Source organism: Rhinopithecus roxellana, chromosome 19 (assembly GCF_007565055.1).
Source record: "Rhinopithecus roxellana isolate Shanxi Qingling chromosome 19, ASM756505v1, whole genome shotgun sequence".
Taxonomy (NCBI): Eukaryota; Metazoa; Chordata; class Mammalia; order Primates; family Cercopithecidae; genus Rhinopithecus; species Rhinopithecus roxellana.
Genome location: NC_044567.1, coordinates 34,360,999 through 34,386,638, shown reverse-complemented (window position 1 = coordinate 34,386,638; position 25,640 = coordinate 34,360,999). Strand labels below are relative to the sequence as shown.

The following is a 25,640-nucleotide window of genomic DNA, read 5'->3' as shown; positions in this document are numbered from 1 at the left end:
AATGCTGCTTTTGTAGACATGGATGAACATGTATTGCACTATGGGTTAGGTCCTATTTCTTGATTTCTAACAACATATACTTTTAAAGTTAATTTGACAGGTCTACGTCCCCCAGATGACTCAATCTCCCATTTTCTACTGGACTGTACACTAGTGCCATAAATTAAAACCACATCATGTTACCTGTCCCGACTGGTACATTCTTGCATCTCTGGGCCTCAGTTCATCTCAGACCCAATGTGGCCACCAACGCTGCAATTTAAAGTATGAATAAAACAAAACTAAGCCGTAGGACTAAACTGGGGCTCCCGTCTCTACTGTTATCCTTATTAAGATGCATTGTAAAATAAGCATCTGAAGACATCATAGTATTATTTCAGTCTCTAAGCCAGAGCTTTCTGAGTCTTACCAGGGTTTCAATAACCTCAACAGCAGGGTACAGCAGTTCCAGCCACAAAGGGCACATTCCAGAGCAGAAGAGAGGCTCCCTCTTTAGTCTGGGCACACGTTCTTCAGGTCTGCTTATTCGAAGTCTGCTCTCTGCTCCCCTAAAACTCCATATTGTTTCCCCAACCCAGCAGCTGAAGTTCAGCTACCACTGAGCCTCACTGTTGTTTCTAGTATAGTAAAGTGATACCAGGAAAGCCAAATAACCTTCGCTTGTATCTCCTGGCTGGCCGCATAAGCATTTGAGCTTGCCATCCCCACTTTATAGCCTCCGAGGATTTTAACACTGAAGTGCCTTGGGTTGTTTTGGCTTCCATAATCTTAGAAATACCTGCACCTCTGGGCTGGCTATTCTGTGCTTAGAGGGCCTTGCTTTGTCCTGTTTCCTAAATAAGTAAAAACTTTTTTTTTTTTTTTTTTTTGAGACGGGGTTTCTCTCTTGTTGCCCAGGCTGGATGGCACGATCTCCACTCACCACAACCTCCACCTCCCGGGTTCAAGCGATTCTCCTGCCTCAGCCTCCTGAGTAGCTAAGATCACAGGCATGCACCACCACCCCCAGCTAATTTTGTATTTTTAATAGAGACAGGGTTTCTCCATGTTGGTCAGGCTAGTCAAACTCCTAACCTCTGGTGATCGGCCCGACTCGGCCTCCCAAAATGTTGGGATTACAGGCGTGAGCCACCACGCCCAGTTGAAAACTATTTCATTTTAGCCTGCTATTTCTAGGGATGGGATGTGCTCAATTGCCTAGCCAGCACTACCTGCACTCTGGGGAACTAAACAGTCTGAATTTCGGAGTAGAAAATGACCATTCACGTTGTAGTCCCTGCATTCAGCTGTTTCTTCTGGTTGGTGCATCAGTCAGGATAGGCTAGGTTATGCTGCAGTAACAACTCCATAGTGTCCATGGCTTACGACTACATGAATATATTTCTTCAACACGTTGAATGGCTGCAGTGGGTCAGCAAGTAAGTTCTGTTTACCTTGGTGGCTCAGGGAATATCTCAAATGTTCTTGGTTGTCATGTCAAAAGGAAGAAAACTTTAGACAGTCTCACACTGGCAATTAAATACGCAAGTCTGAAGTGACTCACATCCCTTCCGCTCGGTCACATGGATCCACTCATCCACAAGGGACTAAGGAGATGGAATGCTGTAAATAGTTTAGTAGTTGGGGCCACTAATAGCTATGAGCATTGGTTTTCAATGACAGAGTTCTGGAAATCAAATAATTGTACCTCACTCAATCTCTTCTAGCATCCTGTTGGCAATACCCATTGACAGTGATGTGGGACTAGCCTCCATATACCTTTTATCAAATTGTCAGGGAATTGTTTTCTCTATCTGAAAAAACAGAGCACATAGACACTCAGCTCTTATACTTAAATTCTACTTAAAGATAGAATCAAAGAAGTTTAAAGCTAAGTCTTGGCAATACTATGGTAAAATTTATTGTACTGATGGTATTGATTATTTATAATAAAATATTACACCTTCATGAATATCTGTTGGGATATTAAAACATTGGTTTTAAAATAATTTTCCTTTAAACACACAACTTTGAGGATGTCTCATTCATTCTAAACAGCTTAGAAGAAGGCACTGTAGGATTACAGCAAAGAGCTTTGGAAGCAAGCTTATCTGAGTTTAACTCCTGACTCTGAAATTTGCCCCTGTTTGGCTTTGGGTTATTTTCCTTCCCTAAGTCTCAATTTTCCCATTTTAGAATATAAATCATTAAATGTATGTACCTTACCCGTGATGTTGAAATGATACACGTGCAGTTCTTCTGCTCAGGAAAAGCTGGCTATCATTATCATTACATGTGTCAATCTCAAGATAAGATCAATGACACAGAAGCTGGATCCCACTCATGTTTTAATTTTATACATATTTTCCAAAAGTAAAAATGTCTTAAATGCCTCTGTCCTCAGTTCTAATTCCAATAATACAATCATCTTACACATTTTTTGTTGTTGTGGAGAAGGGAACCACTGTCTGGGATTACCCTCCTCTCAGAGACCAACTAACAGTATAGGATGGTAGTTAAGAGCTCACATCCTGGCATCAGCCAAGAGGACTCAGGAGATTGTCGTGTTATATGATGGGATCACAGTAAGCACTCCACAAATGTCAGATTTCCTTCCTCTCCAGGAATTTGATTTCTGAGAACCCAGTGAAAACTTTGGTTGTCTATTGTCACATAACAAATTACCTAAGAACTTAGTAGTTTAAGACAACAATCTATTATTTCTTGAGATTCTGTGGGTTGACTGAGCAGCTCTTCTGTCTCACATGATATCAGCTGGGGCACTAGAAGAGTGGGAAGATCCCAAATGGCCTCACTCCCATGGCTGCCAGTTGGTGCCTGCCTAGCCTGAGAGCTCATCTAGGGCTGTTGGCTGGGGAGCCTCTCCATGGGCTGCTTAAGCTTCCTCACAGCATGGTGGTCTCAGGCTAGTCAGACTTCTTACATGTCAGCTAGCTTCCAAAAGCAGAAGCTTCCAGGCCTTCTTAAAGCCTACACCTAGAATTGACATAACGTTACTTCCACTGCACTCTCTTGGTTCAAGTGATCACGGGGTCTGCCTATATTCAAGGAGGGAAGACTTCACAAGGACATGAGTATTTGGAGGCATGGTTATTTTCCCACAGGGGCTGACTAAAATCTATGATATCTACCTTAGGGAACTGGGAAATTTGGTCGCCCCTTCCAACACTGTTGCAAGGAACCAATGTGTTAATCTTTCAGACTGTGCTACATGTGGTGCTCATGGGTGCTGTGTGTGGACCTGGCTTATTATTTTCCTCTCAGATTGCCTGTCCTCCTGTCTCTCCAGGAGCCCCCTGTCTTTGCTATACCCATGAAGAGCACTGGGGTTGAGAGACGAAGACAACCCGCTTGTTGCAAATAAATGGGTGGCCCTCAATACAGATACAGATTTTCATTATCAGAAAATGTGCAGGTTTTACTAAAGAGCAGGTTCTTGAGCAAGCAGAGCACCATTTTTATGGAAGTAAGGAAGGCGTTCTTATGTCTGAGTGACTGCAGGGTTAAAATGCCAAAGACAGGAACATTGAAACTTAGTGCAAAGATTTCACATCACCTTAAAATTAACCTTTACTCTACAGGGAAGGAAAAAAAGTAATTGCAAAATAAAAGTTATTTTTATGGTTCCCACAGCCCTATGCATACACAAGGAGATATTATTTAGAATAGCTATGAAAAGCTCCCTGTTGCCAGTAAGCTCCCCCCTCACTCTACCATGAGGCCATCTGAGTTGTTCAGGAGTCATAGTGATATATGTAGGGGTCTTGTCTTGCTAAAAGGAAAAAGTGGGCTGCAGAAAGGTTCTCTTTCTGGCTCCTAGCAAAATTAGCAAATGGGAAGGTCCTGTGGGAATGAGCCAGAGGTCGCAAGACAGGTCCTTCTGATGTTGAAAGCCAAGGATCTATCTGAGCTGAGAAAGAATTCAGAGCTGTTTAGAGAGAGGGATGAGGGAATGTATGCAGCCACTTCCCCATTCTGGATTCCCTGCAGATGGAACAGTCTTTTTTTTTTGAGACAGGTCTCATTCTGTAGCCCAGGCTGGAGTGTAGTAGCATGATCACAGCTCACTACAACCTCAACCTTCTGGTCACAAGTGATTCTCTCACCTCAGCCCCTCAAGTAGCTGGGACCGCAGGTGTGTGCCACCATGCCTGGTTAATTTTTTTTATTTTGTAGAGAGATGGGGTCTCCCCATGTTAACCAGGCTGGTCCTGAACTCTTGGCCTCAAGCAATCCTCCTGCCTCAGCCTCCCAAAATGCTGGGAGTATAGGCATGAGCCACAGCACCCGCTTCATGTGACACTATCTATTGACCTCTCAGGATCCTTCTCAACTCAGCCTTCCAAATAAACAGTCCCAGTGGTCTAGGGCTGGCCCCCAAGGTGAATGGATTCACCATCCCTGGGGAAGAGATTGAGTATTGTTTATTTTCCCCATTAATGCATGAATACTTATCAGACCATATATATTAATATAGAGCTCAGATAATACCATCAGATCACTCTGCATAGAAGGCTGGTCTTGGCAGTTGGTGCCAATAGTGAATCCAGCCCTGCTGGGAACAGCTTCAGGGCCAGGGCTACAAGGAGGAAGGCTGCAAAGGAAGACTCACCCCCAAAGATGAGCAGCAGCTTCACCTCCTCCTTTGTGGTTTGGGTCAGTCCTGCACACAAAGGGAAGGAATCCGCCCGTTTCTGGTGCAAAACAAAAATTATAACCTAAAACCAGACCCCACACTTCAGCTATTTACAGCACAAACTCAGGACTCAAAAGTGCCAGGTGAGGTGTTTATGACAACACTCTCCAGAGACATAAATGGAAATTACTAAAATTATAGCCAACTCGGTTATTTAGGGGCAATTACACACATTTCTAAATCTGAATGATGCTTGGGTAAGTGGAAGCCTTTGACATTCCAGCAGCCCTTCTTAAAGCCACATGATATTAAAGATAGTTTGGGCCTAAATAAATGAAGCCAGATCATGTGCCAGTATTTGTAGTCCTAAGATTCTTAAACAGGACCACGCTTCTGAGTCTTGGAGCTCTTGGACTTCACCATTAGAATATTTACCCTCCTGGAGTAGCTGCAGTATTTTAGATGAGAAACCAAATGTTTATTTGTGGAATTTAGTCTTGCCCACGGTTTACCAAAATAACAAAACAACTTTTCTATGTCTCAATTACATTTCCTTCCCATCACAGTCTTGTAATGCCAGGAATATATATGCTTCAGTAAAAGGACTACATAAGCATATATTCCTAAAAGCAAAAATACAGTTCATGAAAAAAGTCAGAAAGGTTTTACCCCAGACACATAACAAATAAGAGATATGCTGAATTTAAGTTTATTCCTGCTATTGTCTAAAAGTCGTAACTACCAACAGTTGGTTACTCTCATTGCTAAAAATTTTAGTGGCATTTATATACCTTTGTTTCCATTAGAGGCAAAATCAGAACAACTAAACCTACAATTTGATTTCTAAAATGATATACTGAGACCACAGCACAACCCCAATACAAGATTCTCATCTGGATGTCCGCTCTTCTGGCGTTCTGAGATGATTTGTGGAATTGACTAACCAAGGTCTTAAAACACTTTTAAGAAACAGAGAGAGAGAAGGAAATGGAGTTGGGGTTAATGGACAGTGGTTAAGGCAGAGCAAGGAGAACACAAGGATACAGAGAGAAATGCTAATAAGAGAGAGAGAGACACACACACAAGCGTGAGAAATAGGAAAGAAAAGAAAGAAAACCTTGCTCCTCTCCTGGTTCATCTTCCCATTTCCGAGCTCCCAGACCAAAAGGATTCAACACTGGCATGCTTTCTACACCGTCGAAACATACATTCCAGGTGATTAAACGCCACTTTTAAACATACAAAAAAATTAGAATAAATTATAAATAAATTATCTTGGGATACAGAAGAAATTAACTTGAGCATAATTCCAAAGGCATAAATCATACAGAAAACACTGACACATTTTTACTTCTGTACTTTAAAAAGACCATAAACAAAATGTAAAGTAACATATAAAGAATAGACGGTCGGCACATAGGACAAAAGTGTCACATATGAAGAAATACAGTGGGCGAGGTGCCTGGAGAAGTGGGGCAGGGGGTGTTCAACTCCAGGTTCAGGGACTGGGGAAACTGATGAGTATCTCTGAGCATGGAAGTGGCTTTATGAAAGCAATGCTCAAGTAATGAAAAAGTATGAATTGCAGAGATGAGAGTGGAACAAAAAGAGACGTGCAGAACACATTAAGAATTATGCATTATGAATCACAGCCAAGCTGGCCCTACCTACTATTGTTCCAAAGGCACTCTGTATTTCTCTACCTTTGTTTTTGATCAAATTACCCCAACTACCTCATGCCCAATGGCCTTTCCCCTTCTCACTGTGGATCCTTTAAAGCAAAACTCAGAAACCACCTTCTTCATGATTCCTAACTGCCTCCGAGAGAATACAGTCCTCCTTTCCAGTCCATTCGGATTACACACAGAATGACAAGAATCACACCAGTTATCATTTTTACCTTCTCTACTAGATTGATTATATTTCTTCATATCCTTCCCGTAACCCAGACGCCTAGTAAATAGTAGAAAATTAAGGTTTGGATGCAAACAAAAGGCTTTCTGAGACAGGACGTTGGTACATTTCCATCAGCATAATCCTTTAATAAGTGACTATATTAGCACTCAGTTCAAATGCTGAGACAGTGCTCTGGCTCAGCCTTAACTTAGGGTTATCAAAACCACACCCGGTAGCGTCCCTAGCAGAAGCCGACCAGCCGGAGGGTGTTGGGGTAGCTCTTGCGCATGCTCATGCATTTTTCCTGGTCGATGTACAGGGAATTGGCTTTGACAGCCAGGTCATGCTCGAGGGTAGCTTTGGTGTGGACCAGTGACTGCAGGGTGCCCTCTGCATCCCTCAGGCGCTGCTGCAGGGTCTGGATGGTGTCGTCAACCTCGTGTACCTCGTTAACAAGGCTGCAGCATAAGGGAATCAGCATAGTTAGGTCAGGAGAGGTCACACTTCTGTAGCTTATGCAACTCCAAGTACATCACATTGTAACCAGTGACGCAAAGCTCACGTTTTCTTTACTTTAGGATATATGTATCAGCAAATGAGGGGTGCATGAAATTAATAAAATATAAAGAAATATAAAGAGAATGGTGACAATGAGCCAATGGGAATGTAGATGTCCCAGGAGACAGAAAAGGATTTCATAATTATAGAAAAATATCCAGACCATTTTAAAATCATTATTCTAAGGCAATTCTATAGTTTCACAGAAATTCACAACTGGAAAACAAAGTTAGAGAGGTCTCCAAGCCCAACTTTCTTGTTTTACAGACTAGGAAATAGAGCCCGGGGGTTCATATGCTGCCCTCTCCTTGACATAGGGCCCATATATGTTTGTAAGCTGTACCTGGTTATCCAGAAAGCTAAGAAGGAAATACAGAGCTTCAGTGGCCATAATAAGAAACTGGGTCCCATTTCCTGGCCCCGTTCCGCTCTCAGCGCCTTGAGACAGAAGAGTAGAAGCAGAGACCCGGGAAGACCCATCTCATCATCTGCAGACACATCCTGGAATACGCTTGCAATTTCTCGGACCTCAAGTCCTTCACTCTTGCTGTCCCCCAAGCTCAGAATGCTCCTAACCCATTCTTCATCCCGCTAATTTATCCCATCCTCAAGTCCTAGGTGAACTAACACTTCTTCCGGAAGTCCCTCCCTTAACCCGGAAACCATCTGCTGCCCTGTGTTATGACTTCCAAGAGGACCAAGCCTTTTACGGCACTCAGGGTCTCGTGATGGTCTGCTTGCAGCATCTGCTGTCCTTGCCCAGGGCTGCGTCCACAGCCCCTCCTGCAAAAATACAGGTGTGCAAAAATTACTTATTGGGTGAAGACCAACTTTCACGTCCTAGGTGAAACGGAGGACGTCTTGGGAGGTAGGGAGTTGCCCAGAGGTGTGAATCCATGGGATCTACTAAGAAAAAGACCCAGACCCGGCCCAAGGCAATAAAAAGGAAGGAAAGGCAGGACGGAGCCTGGCGCATTCGCTTCCAAGCCACTTGTAGGTGGCCTAAGAAGACGAAGGCGCTGGGAAAGGCCCCCACCCGTGCTCATTGAAGCAACAACAGGCCATGGGAACATATCCACGCTGTGCAACGCCTTTCGTCTTACAAGCTCTACTATCTTCTGCTTTCCAATGGGGAGAGGAAGAATTAAAGCTTAAGTGCCAAAGTTTGGTTTTGTCTGGGGACGGTAAATACTAAATCTGAGAACTCATCGGAAAGCAAATTTCTTGTTATTGTTTAGGTCAAATTGAATTTAAAAAGAAAGGCTTTTTAAAGATCCCAGGGTGTAAAACATCACTAGCAAAGAAACAGATCTTCGGCGAGGCTGCTGCAGCTGGCTGGTAATGGGACTTTTGATGGTGGATTGTTTACAAACACAGGGGGGACTGCCTCTTGCCTCCCACCCTCCCTGGCTTCAACAGGAACCCTAAACCCCAACATAGGAAACAGAGCAGGACAATGTATGAGTCTTTACTCCTTTCAGCCAAATACGAGCCTAGTGGAAATTTTATCTGGGAGGGAAGGTTTGAAAATATACATGTCAAAACATTAATGCTAAAAATAATAATAATGATAATAATAATAATAATAATAATAATAATTCAAGAGACATAGAACGTAGGCAGCTAGAGTATTTGTTTTCACACTGCTGCATGGACACAGCTAGGGAATAACATGCTTCCACTTCCCTCAGCGTTAATTAGAAATATATTGTTCATCATCTTCAAAGCCCTATTTCACTCCCAGTTTCCTTGTTCTTGGCTGATTGCAGAGAGCTCTTCTGCTGAAGTCACTCTTTCTCTTTCTTCTTCTTTTTTTTTTTTTTTTTGGAATTACAGAACCACAAAACGTCTTGCATTCAAATACAAATAAAGCTACCACAGTTTATATATATATGTTAAAACTTATATATATATATATGTGTGTGGATAGATAGATTATTTAAGTAGAGCAGAGCCTGGTCTGTCTGGCCTGCCACCAAAAATGCCAAGAATGTTTAGAATCACTTTTGAAATAACTCGTTTAGACCATTTTTAAATAAAAGTAAAAGTCTTGAAATGAAAACAGCAATTTTTCTCAGTCCCCACTCCCCTGAGTTTATGATCTTTATTTTGTCTAAATCTAGACCGCCAAAGGGCTGCTTTCAGAATGATCCATTAAAGAAGGAAAGTAATCCCCTCCCCCAGTAATAATCCTAAAGATTTTTGGCAAAGATATTTTAACAAGAAAACTTGACGGAAACAAAAGTAGGTTTTGTTCAAAAGTCAGTGAAGGAGCAGAGGAAATAGACATACTGTGAAGTCAGCAGGAAGCGAAAGAAAAGCAAATTCTGTTTAGCCAGGAAAAGGAAAAAAAAAAAAAAGAGTAAAAATCATTCAGCTCCTCAGGAGAAGCTGTGAATGCCTCATTGTTTGATAATTCTAAAGTCTTCTTAGACCACTAACCAAAACCCATTTTAAAAGCAACCCTGTGTTTGTCTAATGGCAGTATAAACAATTTATTTGTTCCCATCTCCACTTTTGATGACTCTGCAGAGATTTTTGGAGAATGAAACATCAGCTCAGCTTCTCCTAATAACATTTACATAAAGTCAAAACTGGTGATCTAATCCTAATAGACCAAGTGGGTGTGCACTCACTGCTGGGTTCTTCTAAGGCAGAGAGGTGCCTCCAGCTGGCTGTCTAGGGGTCCATCTAGTCTCTGGAGTGGAGAGCTGCTTATCCTGAATAATGAGCTGTGCATGAAGAAGAGCTCTATGGAACCGACTTTGAAAAATATGCAGCCTGAGTGACCTCCTCTGTGGCTATGGCCTAGATAACAGCTCCACCAGGAGAAATGCAGCTCATCCTGGAAATGAAGATCATGTGCGTACAACCTAAAGCACGCTTCACGGCACTCAACGCAGACAACATGCGTGCTACATACGTAAGGTGTTTTATCATAATGATCTCCTCTGTGACCCTCAGTTTCATCCTCTGTGTGAGAGAGAGATGAGGATGTAGCCTTTACTTTGCCAACTCTTCTCAAATGAGGTCAGATACCTGACAGGGGAGTGGTAAAAGCATTACGCGATCTAAAAGACAGGAGAAGGAGAAGCAACTGGCTTGGTGGAATAGAACTCTGGGGTGAGACAGGCAAAGATTCAAACTGCAGCTCTCTCTTACCACTAAATGTGGCCTGGGCCAAGCCACTCACCCACTCCTGCCTCAGTTTCCTCACTTGTAATATGAAGGTAATGAATGAGATAGTATAAAGTGCTTAGGGCAGTGCTCAGCATAGAGTCAGATTAAGAGATGGTAGCAGCTATTGTTATCATTGCATTGATTATCGCCATCATAGTCTTTATTATTATTATTATCATCAATGTTGGCCTCACAAGATCCCCATTCCTTCCATTTCAGGAAATCCACTGTCTCAAACCACCACTTATTTCTTTATTTTATCTTTAGGATCTATCCTTCAAGATAAGAGAATTTTATCGTGGAAGCAGAGCGAGTGGCATCTCCCCGACTGCACCAGAAAGGCTTCTGGAGTTCACGCACTGCCACTTGGCTCCTCCAGTTGCTATCCAGTTGATTTACTTCTGCACGGAGCATTTTAGGGCCTAAGAACAGCAATGATGAAATCCAGAAAGAAAAGGCAGACTCACAGGTATTGGGAAATTGGAAATGAAGCCAGATTGTGGCAGGGGTGGGGAGGGAATCTTGGCCAGTCCCTTACAAGTCCATCCCAAAACGAATCTTCAAAGTGAAAATAATAATAAAACTCATGTAGTGTTTGGTAGATAAAACTGTGGGGTCAGATTCCTCCTGCTGTGTATATATAGGAGTTGTGCTCGATGAAGACCAGCTGGCTTTGATTTCTACTGAGAATGAAACACATTGAAGTAAACTTAAATGAGACCCTCAGTCACAAAGACAGCAAATGAGTAGATAGGGGTCAGTGGAATTGGCACTGAAAGTCCCTTTTCTGTTGGGTCCCCCATGCTGAGAACTACATAGAAAGTCACAAACTGCTGCTTACAAGATAGGAGTTCTAGAAACTCCGAAGATTCCAAGGACATGCAAAAGAACCCAAACACCACGCTGGCCTCCCTGAATGAGTTAAATGCTTCATGGCACTTTTTTTATGTGTAGTGTTGATGTTCCTTCCTTTTTTAAGGATTTGTGGTAAAATACACATCACATAAAACTTTAACCGATCTTAAGTGTACAGATCAGTGGCATTAACACATTCACACTGTTGGTGCAACTGTCACCGCCATCCATCTGCAGGACTGTTTCATCATCCCACACTGAAACTCTTCCCCATTCAACATCTCCCCATTGCTACCATTCTCACAGAAGGCTCCTACACGATGTGTATGGGCAGAAAGCAGCTTTCTAGAGAGCCCAGAGCCACAGTCAGTCTGGTAGCCCTCCGAGCGAGCCCTGAGCTGTCCCCCTCCCACCTTACCGTAGCTGAGCCATGTCTCGGCACAACTCAATGTTCGGCCGCCTTGTGCGCTCGTCCAGTCTGGTCTGAGCCACCTTCAGGAAGGCAGTCTTGTCCTTGATGGCCTTCTTGATGGATTCTATGGTCATTTCAGTCTGGAAAATCTCCTGCAGGGTCTGTGACAAAGAGAAGCAACTGCCTGAAGCTTTGGTGCGGTCCCTTCAACAGCCCGCCTCCCACCTCTTGCCTGTCCACTCCATGCCCAGCACCTGCCTCGACCTCGCTGATGAGGAGGTCGCTTCACCAAGACGATCTATCGGTCCCAGCCCTGCCCCAGGGAACCCACGTGTCTGACTGGAGCTGGCATGCACCTACTCTGGAGAGTGGGCGGTGCCTCTCTCCCCAGCCCTAGGCTCAGTGATCTCATTTTGGTAGCTGGAAATCAGCCAGGGTGGGAGTATTTCAACCACAGAAACTGGCAAATACTACAAATCAAGGGCTCCCTGCATGCCACCCCCAATGGCCGTTGTTAATTACTGACCAGCACACATCTGTGTTCTGATAAAAGTGAGGCTTTGAGTGGCCCTAATCCTCCTCACATCCATCTGTCCATGCGTCTCTTCCCACTTTCTCTTCCTACCAACTTGAGCATTGCTTTCCTCCTCACAGAGGATTTCCCTTGCAGCGAATCAAGCTTAAGTTTCAGGGTACCTTACTTACAACAGAGGAATACTGGCAGTTTTGTATTCCTGATTTTGTATTCGTTTTTTCTTAAAGAGGCCACTCCCCCAAATTGTGTAAACATGGATCCCTCCTTGGTTCCCCCTCCTCTTTCTCTGTAAAGAGAGCCCCTGTCCTATGCTCTGAAAAGCCTCCCTTCTTCTCACATCTTGATCTCTGCACTCCCATAACTCTACATCCTCCCCATTACTGTCCCTCTTCCTGGGTTCCCTTCCATGGCCTGGAGAAACAACCAAGAATCATTTTTTTTTTTTTGAAACCCTATGTTTTTAACACCACTCTCCCATCCAGTCCCAACTGAGTCCTCTGCGAAATGCATTCAACCATGGTTGTGCCCACTCCCTTCACTTCCCACCCACCCAGTCTCCCAGTGGCCCCTGGATTCTGTCTCTGGCCCTAGCTGCTGTCATGAAACTTCAGTTTCAAAGCCGACATCAAGACCTCTCTGATACCTCCCTCTCCTTGAGACCCTCATCTTGTTTTCTCTGGCCAAGTGTTGTTCCAACTCCCTCCTTTCCAACTACTCCTCATTCCCTTCCAGTGCAAGGCTGTGTCCTTGGGTGATGTCTCTGCAATATCCTTTCTACACTACAGAGACCTCATGCAATCACAGATTTAGCACTTGTGTAATCCAGGCACTCTTCAATCTGTCACTTGAGCTTTGATCTCTCTCCCAAGATAAAAATCATTTCACTGTTTCTATCACTAAGGCCTTCTTCAGATACTATGTGCTCCATGAAACCATCCTGATCTCTTGCCAGTGGAAACAACTGCTCCTTCTTGTAAACTGTGTTCACATTTCATCTGTGTTTCCAAGTTCTTTCTGCACCTTTCTAATGCAACTTCCTGTTTTCTATGTGCATGTCTTGTCTCTAAGACATGAGACATATGTACATCCCTGAGTGCCTAGCACAATACCTTGAGTGTACTGTTAGGGCTGAATAGTGCCTCTTCCCCCAAAATTCCTATGTTGAAGTACAAATCCCCAGTGCCTTGGAAGATGACCATATTTGGAGACAGTATCTCTGTGGGGGTGATTAAGTTAAATGAGGTCTTTAGGGTGGCCCTAATCTAATACAACTTTGGTGTCTTTATAAGCAGAGGAAATTTCGACACAGACACACACAGAAGGAAGATGATGTGGAGACGCAGGGAGAAAGTGGCCATCTATAAGCTGATGAGAGAGGCCTCAGAGAAAACCAATCCTGCCCCGCACCTTGATCTCAAACTTCCAGCCTCCGTTAATTAATTTTCTCTCTCTCCAGTGAGAAAATTAATTTCTACTGTGTAAGCCACACAGTCTGTGGTACTTTGAGTTAGGGCAGCCCTGGCAAACTAACATAACAGTAAATAAAAATTTGTTGAAGAAGGAACTCTGTCACACCGGCCTTCTAAAAGGCCTTTAGAATGTCTTCTTACAATTCATAGCGTCTGACCCCATTAACCTTCTCATCAATGTCTTCTACAAACTGTCTTCAACCTACTTTTCCACGTTCCTCTCCCAGGACACAAACCATCTACACCAGCCACACACCAGTCTTTTGACAGACCTCAGCTTATCCTCTGATTTGCTGTCTCCAAGGCTTTCTTCGAGATGTGGCCCCACCTGGAATGTTCACTTCTCCCTCCAAATCCCAAAAACACGTTTGTATTTGTTATTTGATAATCACGATTTGCAATATTCTATTCATATTGTTTATGAGCTTTTCATATGCAAGCATTTCTTCTCTGTAAGGTAAACTTCCTAAGAACCAAAACTACATTTGATGCTCCTCTCCACCTTTCACAGCATGGAGCACACTGTCTGGCTCAATTAACATTTGTTGCCTAAAGCAGGCACCACGAGAAGGACAGGTAAATCACTGCAGCCTGAGAAAATGTGGTTCCCTCAACGGGTAAAACCATCGTAGGCAACATAGCTCATGCTGCAAGGTTCTTAAAAATAAGAAACAACATTGCTTGCTTCAGCAGCACATATACTAAAATTGGAACAATACAGAGAAGGTTGGCATGGCCCCTGAGCAAGGATGGCATGCAAATTCATGAAACGTTCCATTTTTTTTTTTTACTATAGGTAACATCAATACATTATATCGTTTCAAATAGCTAGAGGAAGGATATTACATGTTTCCAAGCCAAAGAAATGATCAGTGTTTGAGAGTATGGATATGCTCGCTCGTTACCCTGACCTGATCACCATACATTAAATGTATCAAAACATCACTGTCCACCCATGAATATGTACAATTATTTTTTGTCAATTTTTAGAAAAAGACACAACAAACTATATTCAGCATAATCCACAAAAACAGTAAGAGCTCCAAGACTGATATTAAGGAAAGGAACAGCTCCTAGTTTATCTTGAAACATACAAATTCTGCTGTACTCCTTCATTTTATAGTCCTTGTAAAACTCTTATGCTTAGAGCACTTAAAATTTTTCAATATCAGAAACACTTTGAACTACCTAACAGTTTCCTGTATTTGGTTTTGTATTACAGAAAAGGGGTCTGAAATAATTTAACAGAAGACATTTCTGCCATATGTTCTAATAATAAATTCACTTCCTAGTTATATACAGTGATTCATTAAACTTTAATAATAATATTTTTGTTTCTATTAAAGACTAAGAACCTTTCATTACATAGTTCCTTCTTTGTGTTCCAAATACCAGTGGATTCCAATTTCATTTTGACACCTGGCTACCTGGCTGAAATAAATGGCATGCTTTGTGCTGTTTTAAATTTTTCTTGCTCTGTGTGGCCAGGCTGTCACATGCCTATGGTGCCTCTCTGGGAGTGGTGAGAGATTTGTGGTCCCAGAGCACACCACTCTGTCCAGGTCAGCTAAGAGGTACCACTGGTGGTTGATTTACCTTTGCTAAGTGCATCTGAATCTTATTCTTAGCATCTGCAGTCTCAGCAATGCGATTGGTGAAACACAAGTTCACTTTGTTGAATTGATTCCACATCTCATTGGCAGTCACAACCAAGAGGTTTTCAATGTCGTCTCTTAGCTTAGCAGAAGCTGCCCGTTCACTCTGGGAGCGGAGAATATTGTCATCTGTAAATTTGGCCCAGGACTCAGGCACTGAGACACTGAAAAAGAGAAGCAGGAGCAGACAACCGTGAGAGTGATGAATCAGCCTACAGGATCGCTAGGCAACCATGTATCCTGTGACAGAGAAACCCCCAGGTCGCTGATCCTAGCTTCATTATATAAATATCAGAGTGAGGCTTATTTTAAACTTTTCTTAATTCTTTCTTATTTTACTGCTAATCAGTTTTCTATATATCTAAAGCATAAGCTAGTTCTTCTGCCAGTTTCAGGGGGCAAAAGGATTAATGAATGATGTGAATGCGTAGGTTCATTATAAATGTGTCACACATCACATCAATAAGCATATGACAAAATGTTCAACCTCAAGGGTAATCAAAGAAGCATTAATGAAAACAGCCTACTAAGGAAATATTGGCACGAGTAGAGAGAACGATCATTAGCCAGGCTGGAGAGCATATTTAGAAAAAGTTTCTTTCGTATCCTACAGATGAGAATGTTAAATTAGTACAACCTTCCTGGAGGGTAAAAAGGCAACACAAACCAAGAGGCTGTCATTCAAATGTGGAAAGCCCAGAAATTCCACTTCTAGAAATCTATTATAAGGAAACAATGTATCCAAGGATGTATGTGTGAGGACATTCATTTCAGCCATATTTATGCTGATCCCTGAAAAATAAGACACAATCTAAATGCTCAAAAGTTGAAACCAAAAAGGTTGATTGTGGTACATTCAAAAAAGTAATCCATATACCAGGCAAATTCATGTGAAAGTAGAATATTTATTTTACAAACAATGTTACTGAAAAATCAGACAGGCTGTATTTCAACTTTCAACCGGGTGCATTGTATGGTACGTGAATTTCACCTCAATCAAGGTAAAATTTTTAAGGGAGTGGCTGGAAGAGACCATGGATCCTACCCAAAATTGCATCCAGGGGCCTGGCAAAGAAACCACTGATGGGGTAAGTGGAGCAAGCTCTGGTAGGAAAGGCATCGAACTATTTTCAGCCTGTATCCCACAGCATCCAGGGCATGCTATACAATGGCAGCGCGTGGCTTGTCTGGGTTTTTCCTTTTTTTTTTTTTTTTTTAGACAGAGTCTCCCTCTGTCACCCAGGCTGGAGTGCAGTAGCACAATTTCGGCTCACTGCAACCTCTCCTCCCAGGTTCAAGCGATTTTCCTGCCTCAGCCTCCTGAGTAGCTGGGATTACAGGTGCCCACTACCACGCCTGGCTAACTTTTGTATTTTTAACAGAGACAGGGTTTCACCATGTTGGTCAGGCTGGTCTCCAACTCCTGACCTCAACTGATCCTCCCGCCTCAGCCTCCCAAAGTGCAGGAATTACAGGTGTGAGCCACCGTGCCCAGGCTTGTCTGTGTTTTTCTAGGACTTCTGCATCAGGTAGGGTTATTTTCATAGTTAGAAAATACAAACAACAAATATTCCTTTACAAAAGAATTCAGGATGTAATTATCAAGGTCTGACCACAGAACATGCTTGATTACTGGAGACTCGTCCAAAGCTGGGTGTGTTTCTCACCTTCAGATATCTTACCATGCTTTCCGTTTTAACCTGTAAGCTGTGTCCTTTTGAAAGGAGAAAGAGTTAAATGACATCAAAATCACAGCAGTGGCGTGTGCCTGACTTACGTTGCATCAACCCTCTCCACTCCGCGGAAGTAGCCAACACCGTCTGACGTGTTGCGCAGGTGGTGGCATTTGTCGTCAATCCGGTAAGCTGTCTGTTTGTCACTCAGGTCCTTCTCCAGCTCATGCTGGGATGCTCTGTCAGCTCTGCAACACAGAGTCGGGAAGTGGAGTTTCACCCTCAGGTGACAATGTCCTGCAGGGACACATGAGTGCCCTTCCATATTAGGACCTCTCTTGCTGTTGCTCTCACCATCTCTCCCTCTTCACACAATGTTCAATTTCTCAGTCAAAACGAGCACTCTTTGAATATGGCCATACATCTACGTCACTGGGACCCCAACTCCCACCATGTCTACACTTCTCCTTTCATAGGGTGGGATGGAAGTGGGGAGAGCAGGTGAAGATAAACAGGGGTCCAGAATCTGCAGCCCCAGCTGGGGCCCGTCTTCCTAACACACACAGTCTTCCAGACAGGACACAGGTTCAAAGCAATCTGTCCACATCTGTGCCTTCCATTCCTTCCTTTTCCTTTTCCTTTTTCTCTTCTACATCTCAGCTCCCTTTTTCTCCGTTATTTGAATACAAATCCCCAAGAAATCATGAGGCCTTTATAGCCAAGCCTCCTGCCATCCGTTGGTAACCTCGGTTTGTGGTCATGCTATGGCTCAGAAGTTTGCCAGGAGATAAAAACCAAAGGTCAAAATTAACCTCCAGGACAGGAGTGAGAGAGGGCCTCAACAGAGATCAGGAATTGATGGTCCCCCCAGGCTCACACACTCCAGCAGCCACCCTGCTGGAAGGAAGAGGCCTCGGTGAGCTCTGAGATGCATGGTCTTGCCTGCACTGCCAGACAGACAGGGGACCCACAGCTTATTACCAAAGACAGACCGGGGACCCACAGCTTATTACCAAAGACAGACCCTGGGGGCAGGCATGGGTGACAGGTGAGCCACATGGAATACTTCGTTCGACAAATAATTATTGAGTGCCTCCTATATGGCAGACACCATTCTGCGAGCCTGGGATGCATCAGTGGACAACACCAACATCTCTCCTCTAAGGAGCCGACATGCTTCTGGGAGGAGACAGCACATTCAGTGAATGAGCAATTTGTGTGGTTTGAAGAACAATGCTAAAAAGCAAAGCAGGAAAAAAGAGACCAGGACTGTGGTTATGATTTTAAAGAGGATGGCCAGAATAGGTCTCACCAGGTGACATTGAGCAAAGACATAAAAAAGGGGGAATCAGATCATGCAGGGCCCTAATGGACATGGGAATGAGTCAGGTTTTCCTTCGAGTAAAATTGGAGGCCATTGACTTACAATTTAAAAGGACCTCATTCTGATGCTGGACTGAGAACAGACTGCTGGGGCAGGAAGACCATTAGGGGGCCACTGCAGTTACTCAGGTGAGAGATGAAGGTGGCTTGGACCAAGAGGATGAAAGTGAAGGAAGCAAGAAGAAGTATTCAGATTCTGGATATGGTTTGAAGATAGAACCAAGAGAATCTCCTATTAAATTGAACATTAGTGAGAAAAAAAAGAACTTGAGTCATTGGAATAATGGAATTCCATCAACTAACAGGGGGGTTGGCTGGGGAGGGAGAAGCTAGGGGAGAAGATGGAAGTTCAGTTGACATAGGAAACTTGAGTGTTCACTGAACATCTATATGGGAGACGTGAAGGAGGTTGTTGGAATTTGAAAGAGATGTGTAGGCTAGAGATAAAAAGTGGGGAGCCACTGGCAGATAACTAGTATTTGAAAAAGTAAGATAGCTGAATGAGCTTGGGAATTTCTGTTTTCTCAGCACCTAAAAACAGTTTTGGTAGAGCAAAGCCATTCACTCAGTAAAGGCTGCATTGAATGGAATGAGTCAATTCCAGCTGCAGGTTCCCCTCAACTCAGCCTGTGCTTTCAAGCAAATCGCTTGACCTCTCAAAGCTGTTTTTCTTATTTGTAAAGTGGAAATGAGAGTAGCAGCATGCAAATGATCTGCACTTCGTGAATTCTAAGACAGTATACAAGCGCGAAGGATAAAAAATTTAAAAGCTCCCTTCCCTTGCTACTTCTGTGCTGAGGCTCTTGCCTTAGGTGATTATGTTGAAATTCTAGGACTAGAAGGCCTTTCTCCTTTGGTCTGGGACCAAGACGTCCTGCAAGCTTCCTGTCTTAAGCTGAGACCCTGTTAGGGAAGGGGCTGAAACGTTCATGAAGCATCTGTTGTTACAGTTCACCTCTTGGGAGGTGGGGCTTGGGGAGGTGGAATAGAGACTTCACAGCCTTTTACTTTCCATCACCTCAAGTGAAAATCCCTGCTCATGCACACTCCCAGGTCTTGGCTGGAACAGTGGTTGAAAACATATGCCTTGAGAGTGTGGAATGATGAACAGTGGGACTCGAAGGAGGAGAAGGAGGAGAGTGGGATGTTGGGAGGTTGCTTGGTGGTTACAATGTGCGTTGCTCCAGTGATAGATGCTCTGAAGGTCCCGATTTCACCACAGTGCAATATATCGATGAAGCAAAACTGCACTTGTACCCCATGAATATATACACATTTTTAACGATATTAAAATGTTAACAAAATCCATATGCTTCGGCATCAGACAGCCCTGGTTCAAACATCTTTGCTACTTGCTAAACCTGACCAGAGGCAAGTTATGAACTAATGGTAGTAATACCCGTCTTTCCAGGCTGTTGGGTAGATAATCAGGTGCCTAGCAGATGCTAAGTGCTCAGTAAGCATTAGGTCTCATAATATCGTAACATGGGTGATTTTTATGACTTTAGAAATGAGGCTGCCTGGACCGCCTCTGATCTGGCCTCAGAGTCTGCTTGGGCGGGCATTTAAGACAGCGTCCCATCAACACGTCTTACAGCCCAAGACGGGAAGACCTTGGCTGTCCTGTGAGTGCCTAATGAGATTCTATTTTAAGCTGAGATCCAAGCTGAGGGTTTCATTGCTCCTTCTGAAACAAATGTAGTTGATAAACTCTCTTCTAGTCACCTGCCCGGGACAGAGCACAGTGGTCCCCCACAAATCTTGGAGAAGTCATCCCAGGAAGTGAGGTAGGCATTTTGCCCACTGTGTATTAAAGGAAAGCCAAGCTCTTTAAAGGATCAATAACAAAGATTCCAAACAGGTACATATACACACACAACTTTCTGCAAAGGTCTGCAATACAGCCAGTATTGAGGCAATTTGTAACAGGGATTTATATCAGATGAGGCTGTTCCATGGTAGAACAATCTAGGCCAAGAATGCAAAAGATGGCAGCAAATTTTAGACTACGAAATAAAATGTGAATTAGGAACTAGAATCAATGCTTCGAACAACTCTTAAACATGCTTCTAAAATTCCTAGGGAGCAGAAACCACATGCAGTCATCCTCAACTACTCTTTTGCTTATCCTCACCAATTTCCAAATTAAAAAACCCTTCCAGTCACAGCTCTAGAGAATTTCAGCATACAAACCTCGCCAACCTTCGTGGTGTTGATCCTGACGCACAGGGTGGGCAAATGAAATGGGCAGCACAGACGATTTTATAACATACATAACCACCTCTCCTATTGGGTGGCATATTCAACACTACTTCCTTCTGTGGCCATAAGCAAATGGCACTGATCTTTCTACTTAATGTTAACCAACAGTCTCAGCCAATAATTTTCCTATGCTGACAGCTGTGATCATTGCCTGAGACCTTCTTTATTATTATTCTTCCCCCTTCTCACTCCTCATCCCACCCCCAACCATAAATATTAAGTACCTACTATCGCCAAGAAAAGAGAGCCCATTCCCTGGAGGAATGTGTATTCTAGTGAGGAATAGGATGGATTAACAATTACAATGCTGTGGGATGCAGGGAGCATTGCAAGCGCGTGATCATTGCAGAGGCCAGATCTTTTTTTTTTTTTTTTTTTTTTTTTTTTTGAGAGGGAGTCTCCCTCTCTGACCCAGGCTGGAGTGCAGTAGCGTGATCTCGGCTCTCTGCAAGCTCCGCCTCCCGGGTTCACACCATTCTCCTGCCTCAGCCTCCCAAGTAGCTGGGACTACAGGCGCCCGCCACCGCACCTGGCTAATTTTTTGTATTTTTAGTAGAGACGGGGTTTCACCATGTTAGCCAGGATGGTCTCGATCTCCTGACATCGTGATCCGCCCACCTCAGCCTCCCAAAGTGCTGGGATTACAGGTGTGAGCCACTGCGCCCAGTTGCAGAGACCGGATCTTTAAGGAGGTATGGAAGACAAACATTCAAGTAAACCACCACTCATTACTTTTTCAAATGTTAGAGCTGAACAACTATAAGTCAATCTCTCATATAATAAAAATGCCAGTCTTTTGAGTTAAAAGAAATCTTAGTTACACTCAAGTGACGGCAGAAATCCTTCTGCATCTCAGAATTATTTAAATAAAAACTTAAAGCAAGGTACTCCATGTGCTTATTTTTTTTAAAAATATTTTTTTGAGACTGACTCTCTCTGTCGCCCAGGCTGGAGTGCAGTAGCACAATCAGAGCCCATCATTGCAGCCTCAAAGCCTCAAACTCTTGGGCTTAAGCAATCCTCCCACCTCAACCTCCTAAGTAGCTAGGACCACAGGCACCCACCACCATGCCTGGCTAATTTTTATTTTTTAACTGTAGAGATGAGGTCTTGTTATATTGCCCAGGCTGGCCTTGAACTCCTGGGCTCAAGCGATTTTCCTACCTTAATTTCCCAAAGTGTCTGTTTGTATTATTTTTTTAAATGTTTACGGGTATATAGTGGGTATATACATTTACGGGGCACATGTGATATTTTGATACAGGGTACAATGTGTAAGAATCACATCAGAGTAGCTGGGGTATCAAGTAATCATCTTAGCTTTTGAATAAAAATATGTGTATATGCCTGTGTGTGTCTGTGTGTGTGTGTGTCCTTACAAGAAATTAAGAGAAATTTGAATGAGAGGCATGAAAGCATAGTTCAATGATAGATTTTGAATTGTAGAGAGACATAAAGCTCTTACGCAAGTTGGGCAATAGCCTTATCCAAATGTAGCTTCATTCTTTCTTGACAACACAGAATAGTATCAACTTCCTACTCAATTGGAAAAAAAAAACACATTAATGTTTTCGTTATTGAATATAACACTCAAAATCAGCAATGTAACAAAACATCAATGAAGGAAAATTTTGTTTCTTAAAATACTGTGAAGTTAAACAAGAAAACAATTTTGCATCCGCTTATTTATCTATACGCTCCGTGATACTGCAATCTAAAGATGAGACTAAGATGCAGACTTTATAGGTCTATGGGGAAATTATGTTATGGAATGAGTGGGGACATGGTTAAAATTTTAGGATTTTTCTCTCTTTTTGTCCTTATTTAAAACAGTTTTTAAAAAAAGCCAAAATTCTGGTAATATACAAGGTCAAATTTAAATGCACCGCTTCTTCTATAATAGCTATTCTTCCAAGACAAAGTAAGTCAGGGAGGAAAAAAGCACAATCAAAAGAAGCTTCCCTCTGGCAGTACATGTATCCTCCAGAAGACAGTGCTTGGGTCTAAACATGGAGGCTGACTTCCACCCTGGGAGGTCGCCCTCCCGTCCTGCTTGTGTACTGCAGCCCAGCATCTGCCCTTGTACAAACACCTGTGCTAGCCAGGCCTCTCTACTGGACCACACACGTTGCCTTTTGATGCTGCTAGGACGTATCCACTAGCCCATAACATGTCAGACTATTACATCAACATTTATTTCCCCCTTGAAATTTCTATGCACATTAGAAAATGTGGGAACTCAAAATAGCACCAAGATATTTCAAAAGTGCACATCGTTACTGTTATCATTTTCTCAGCCAAAAAGTTGTCATACTATGCATACTGCTTTGGGGCATTTTCAACTTGAACATTTTCCCATGACATTAAAAAACACTGTGATGAAGGACCTTAATCAATATTTAGACACCACCGAAGAGTATGCCTTTTTCCAAGGTTTTGACAAGTACAGCCAAATTGCCCTTCAGAAAAGTGGTACGCATTTACAACAACAAATGAACATGTGTTTTCTTGTCTTGCCCAGCAAGTGGTCACTGTCATTCCTTTCCATCTTCACCAGTGTGATGGAACCACATCCCCAGGGCCCCACCAAAAGCAGCAAACCTGCCTAAATTTGCAAGCTGATACTATGAGTATTCATTTGTTCGCCATTTGCCTTTTTTGCTTGTGTGAACTGCCTGTTCATGTGCTTGTCCGCTTTTTCTGTCATTTATTTTTTCTTTTTCACGTGTGAGCGTTATAAGTATGTTTAAAATTCAATCTTTTTTATCATACATGTCACAATTTTTTATAAATGCGCGTGGTGCTTTTGATATAGATGTTTCTGATTTCTATGATGTCGAATCTATCAAATGTATCTCCTTTTGGTTTCTGCCTTTTTCATTTAGATAATAAAGGCCTTCACCACTCCAATATGAAGTATTACTCACCTATGTAGTCGTCTTCTTTTATTGTTTAATCGTTTAACATAAAAATATCAAATGTGTCTAGAGTGATCACCCTACTGTCTGATGGTTTGGTATCTGAATTAGTGGAATAAAGGAAGAGCTAAATTCCCTTCACACACTGACACCAACATTCTCCCTGCCTTGACAAGCAGGCAAGATTTCCCAGCCTCAGAGTGGGTTGTGCATCAGTCTTAGAATTTTTGTGTTTAGTTTTTATCTTTCTCAACACCTCGTGTATGTGTGTGCCTGTGTGTACTTTGATGAGATTTTAACAAAAGATGCACGGAGTTCTGCTTAGAAAGGACCCTTTAAAACCCCAAATTGTGTTTCCATCCTTTGTGTACACAAAGCACAGAGTGGAAATTCTTAGGACTTTTAGTGCGAAAAAAAAATGCATTTAGTGGGATTCTTGCTGTAAAAAATTCCTACAACAATAATTTTTATATGTGAATTTAAATAATGTCATATGATGAATGTCAGATGTTTGGGGGCAGAAGGGTTCATGAGAATACAAAAAGCCCAAAGCCAAAGGTCTCTGGCACTGTCCCCAGTGCTAATTTATCCATCCATCTGTACCCATACGTGGAGGTGGCCTTGAAATACCACAGTAGAGCAAAAGCAGGACAAACCTTTCCCTCACCTGCCCAAGAGAAGAAAGTTTGCAAGAAGGTGGTGGGTACACACAGAAAGCAGAAGCGTAGGAAGAGCCTTCATCTAACTAGATCTCTGGCTGCTGCCTCACACCTAAGGAAGTGAAATGCACATTTAGGACCCTGGAAGGTGGGTCCAACGTTTCCAGATCCTAGACGTAGGGAGAAATTACAGGCCCCATGAGTTACAGGGTGACACTGACTTCACTGAGATTCTCAGATTGCAATGGCCAAAGTGATTAAAATGCAGTTTCATTTGTGGGGCTTCGGATGAAAACAAGACATGGAATCATGTCCAGTTGTTTGAAGAACGCTGAATGCATCCTTCTATTTGAGCGGCTGAAACATTCACGAAGCATCTGTTGTTACAGTTCACCTCTTGGGAGGTGGGGCTTGGGAAGGTGGAATAGAGACTTCACAGCCTTTTACTCCCCATCACCTCAAGTGAAAATCCCTGCTCGTGCACACTCCCAGGTCTTGGCTGGAACAGTGGTTGAAAACATATGCCTTGAGAGTGTGGAATGATGAACAGTGGGACTCGAAGGAGGGAAGGGAGGAGAGTGGGATGTTGGGAGGTTGCTTGGTGGTTACAATGTGCGTTGCTCCAGTGATAGATGCTCTGAAGGTCCTGATTTCACCACAGTGCAATATATCGATGAAGCAAAACTGCACTTGTACCCCATGAATACATACACATTTTTTACAAAATTAAAATGTTAACAAAAGCCATAGGCTTCAGCATCAGACAGCCCCCGTTCAAACATCTTTGCTACTTGCTAAACCTGACCAGAGGCAAGTTATGAACTAATGGTAGTAATACCCGTCTTTCCAGGCTGCTGGGTAGATAATGATGTGCCTAGCAGATGCTAAGTGCTCAGTAAGCATTAGGTCTCGTAATTTTGTAACATGGGTGATTTTCATGACTTTAGAACTGAATCCTCATGTAAGATGTGGGCTCTGCTGTACTCTCAGCTAAGGAATATGCACCACATCACAGGAACATGATGAGTTTCAGCCACAAATATGGACGAGTGCTGACCCTGTGCTGTGGTCTGAATTGTGGATATAAAATCATTACTCGGATGTCCTTGTTAAACTCAGACCCTGCTCCCACAGGTTGAGGCTTTATATGTGGTTCTGTTTACCTGTGTTAACTGAGTCTTTTCAAGTTTTGGGAAAGTGGGTAAACTGCCAGCCTAACAGGTGAACGGGCTACTGAAATCAAATCTTCAAAAATCAAGCTGCAAGCCTGAATTGAATCTAGCTAATAAGCGAATACCACATGTAGGTGCAGACATTTCGTTTCCATATACAATGCTTTTTAATGATAGATTCACCAAATATTCTTGTCTTCTCATTTATCCTTGAGTTTAGTGGGAAGAGGCGTTTCCTTTCATTAGAGATCTGCATTCTCAGTATTTGTTCCTGAGTTCGGCCAAGGTGACCTGTCAGCTACCCTTTCTGGCATGGCTGCTGGTGAGCAGCTTCTGGTCCCACAACCTGCTTAGAGGCAGAAACCTAGGTGAGGAGG

General features: G+C 42.9%; 1 protein-coding gene and 1 non-coding gene across 2 annotated transcripts in view; one reads left to right on the top strand and one right to left on the bottom strand.

The window, feature by feature from the left end:
• Nucleotides 1-6,773: 6,773 nt before the first annotated feature.
• The window catches only part of TEKT3 (tektin 3), a 39,196-nt gene continuing 20,329 nt past the window's right edge, over nt 6,774-25,640 (bottom strand). Inside the window, exons 4-8 of the mRNA XM_030923701.1 lie at nt 21,980-22,050; nt 16,974-17,117; nt 15,138-15,360; nt 11,544-11,698; nt 6,774-6,990 (exon numbers count right to left, since the gene is read on the bottom strand). Coding sequence (XP_030779561.1) covers nt 6,774-6,990; nt 11,544-11,698; nt 15,138-15,360; nt 16,974-17,117; nt 21,980-22,050 — 810 coding nt within the window. The remainder of the gene's footprint in view (nt 6,991-11,543; nt 11,699-15,137; nt 15,361-16,973; nt 17,118-21,979; nt 22,051-25,640) is intronic.
• Nucleotides 14,223-14,325, top strand: LOC115895103. Its single transcript, XR_004055294.1, has one exon. It is a non-coding gene; the product is annotated as a U6 spliceosomal RNA (small nuclear RNA).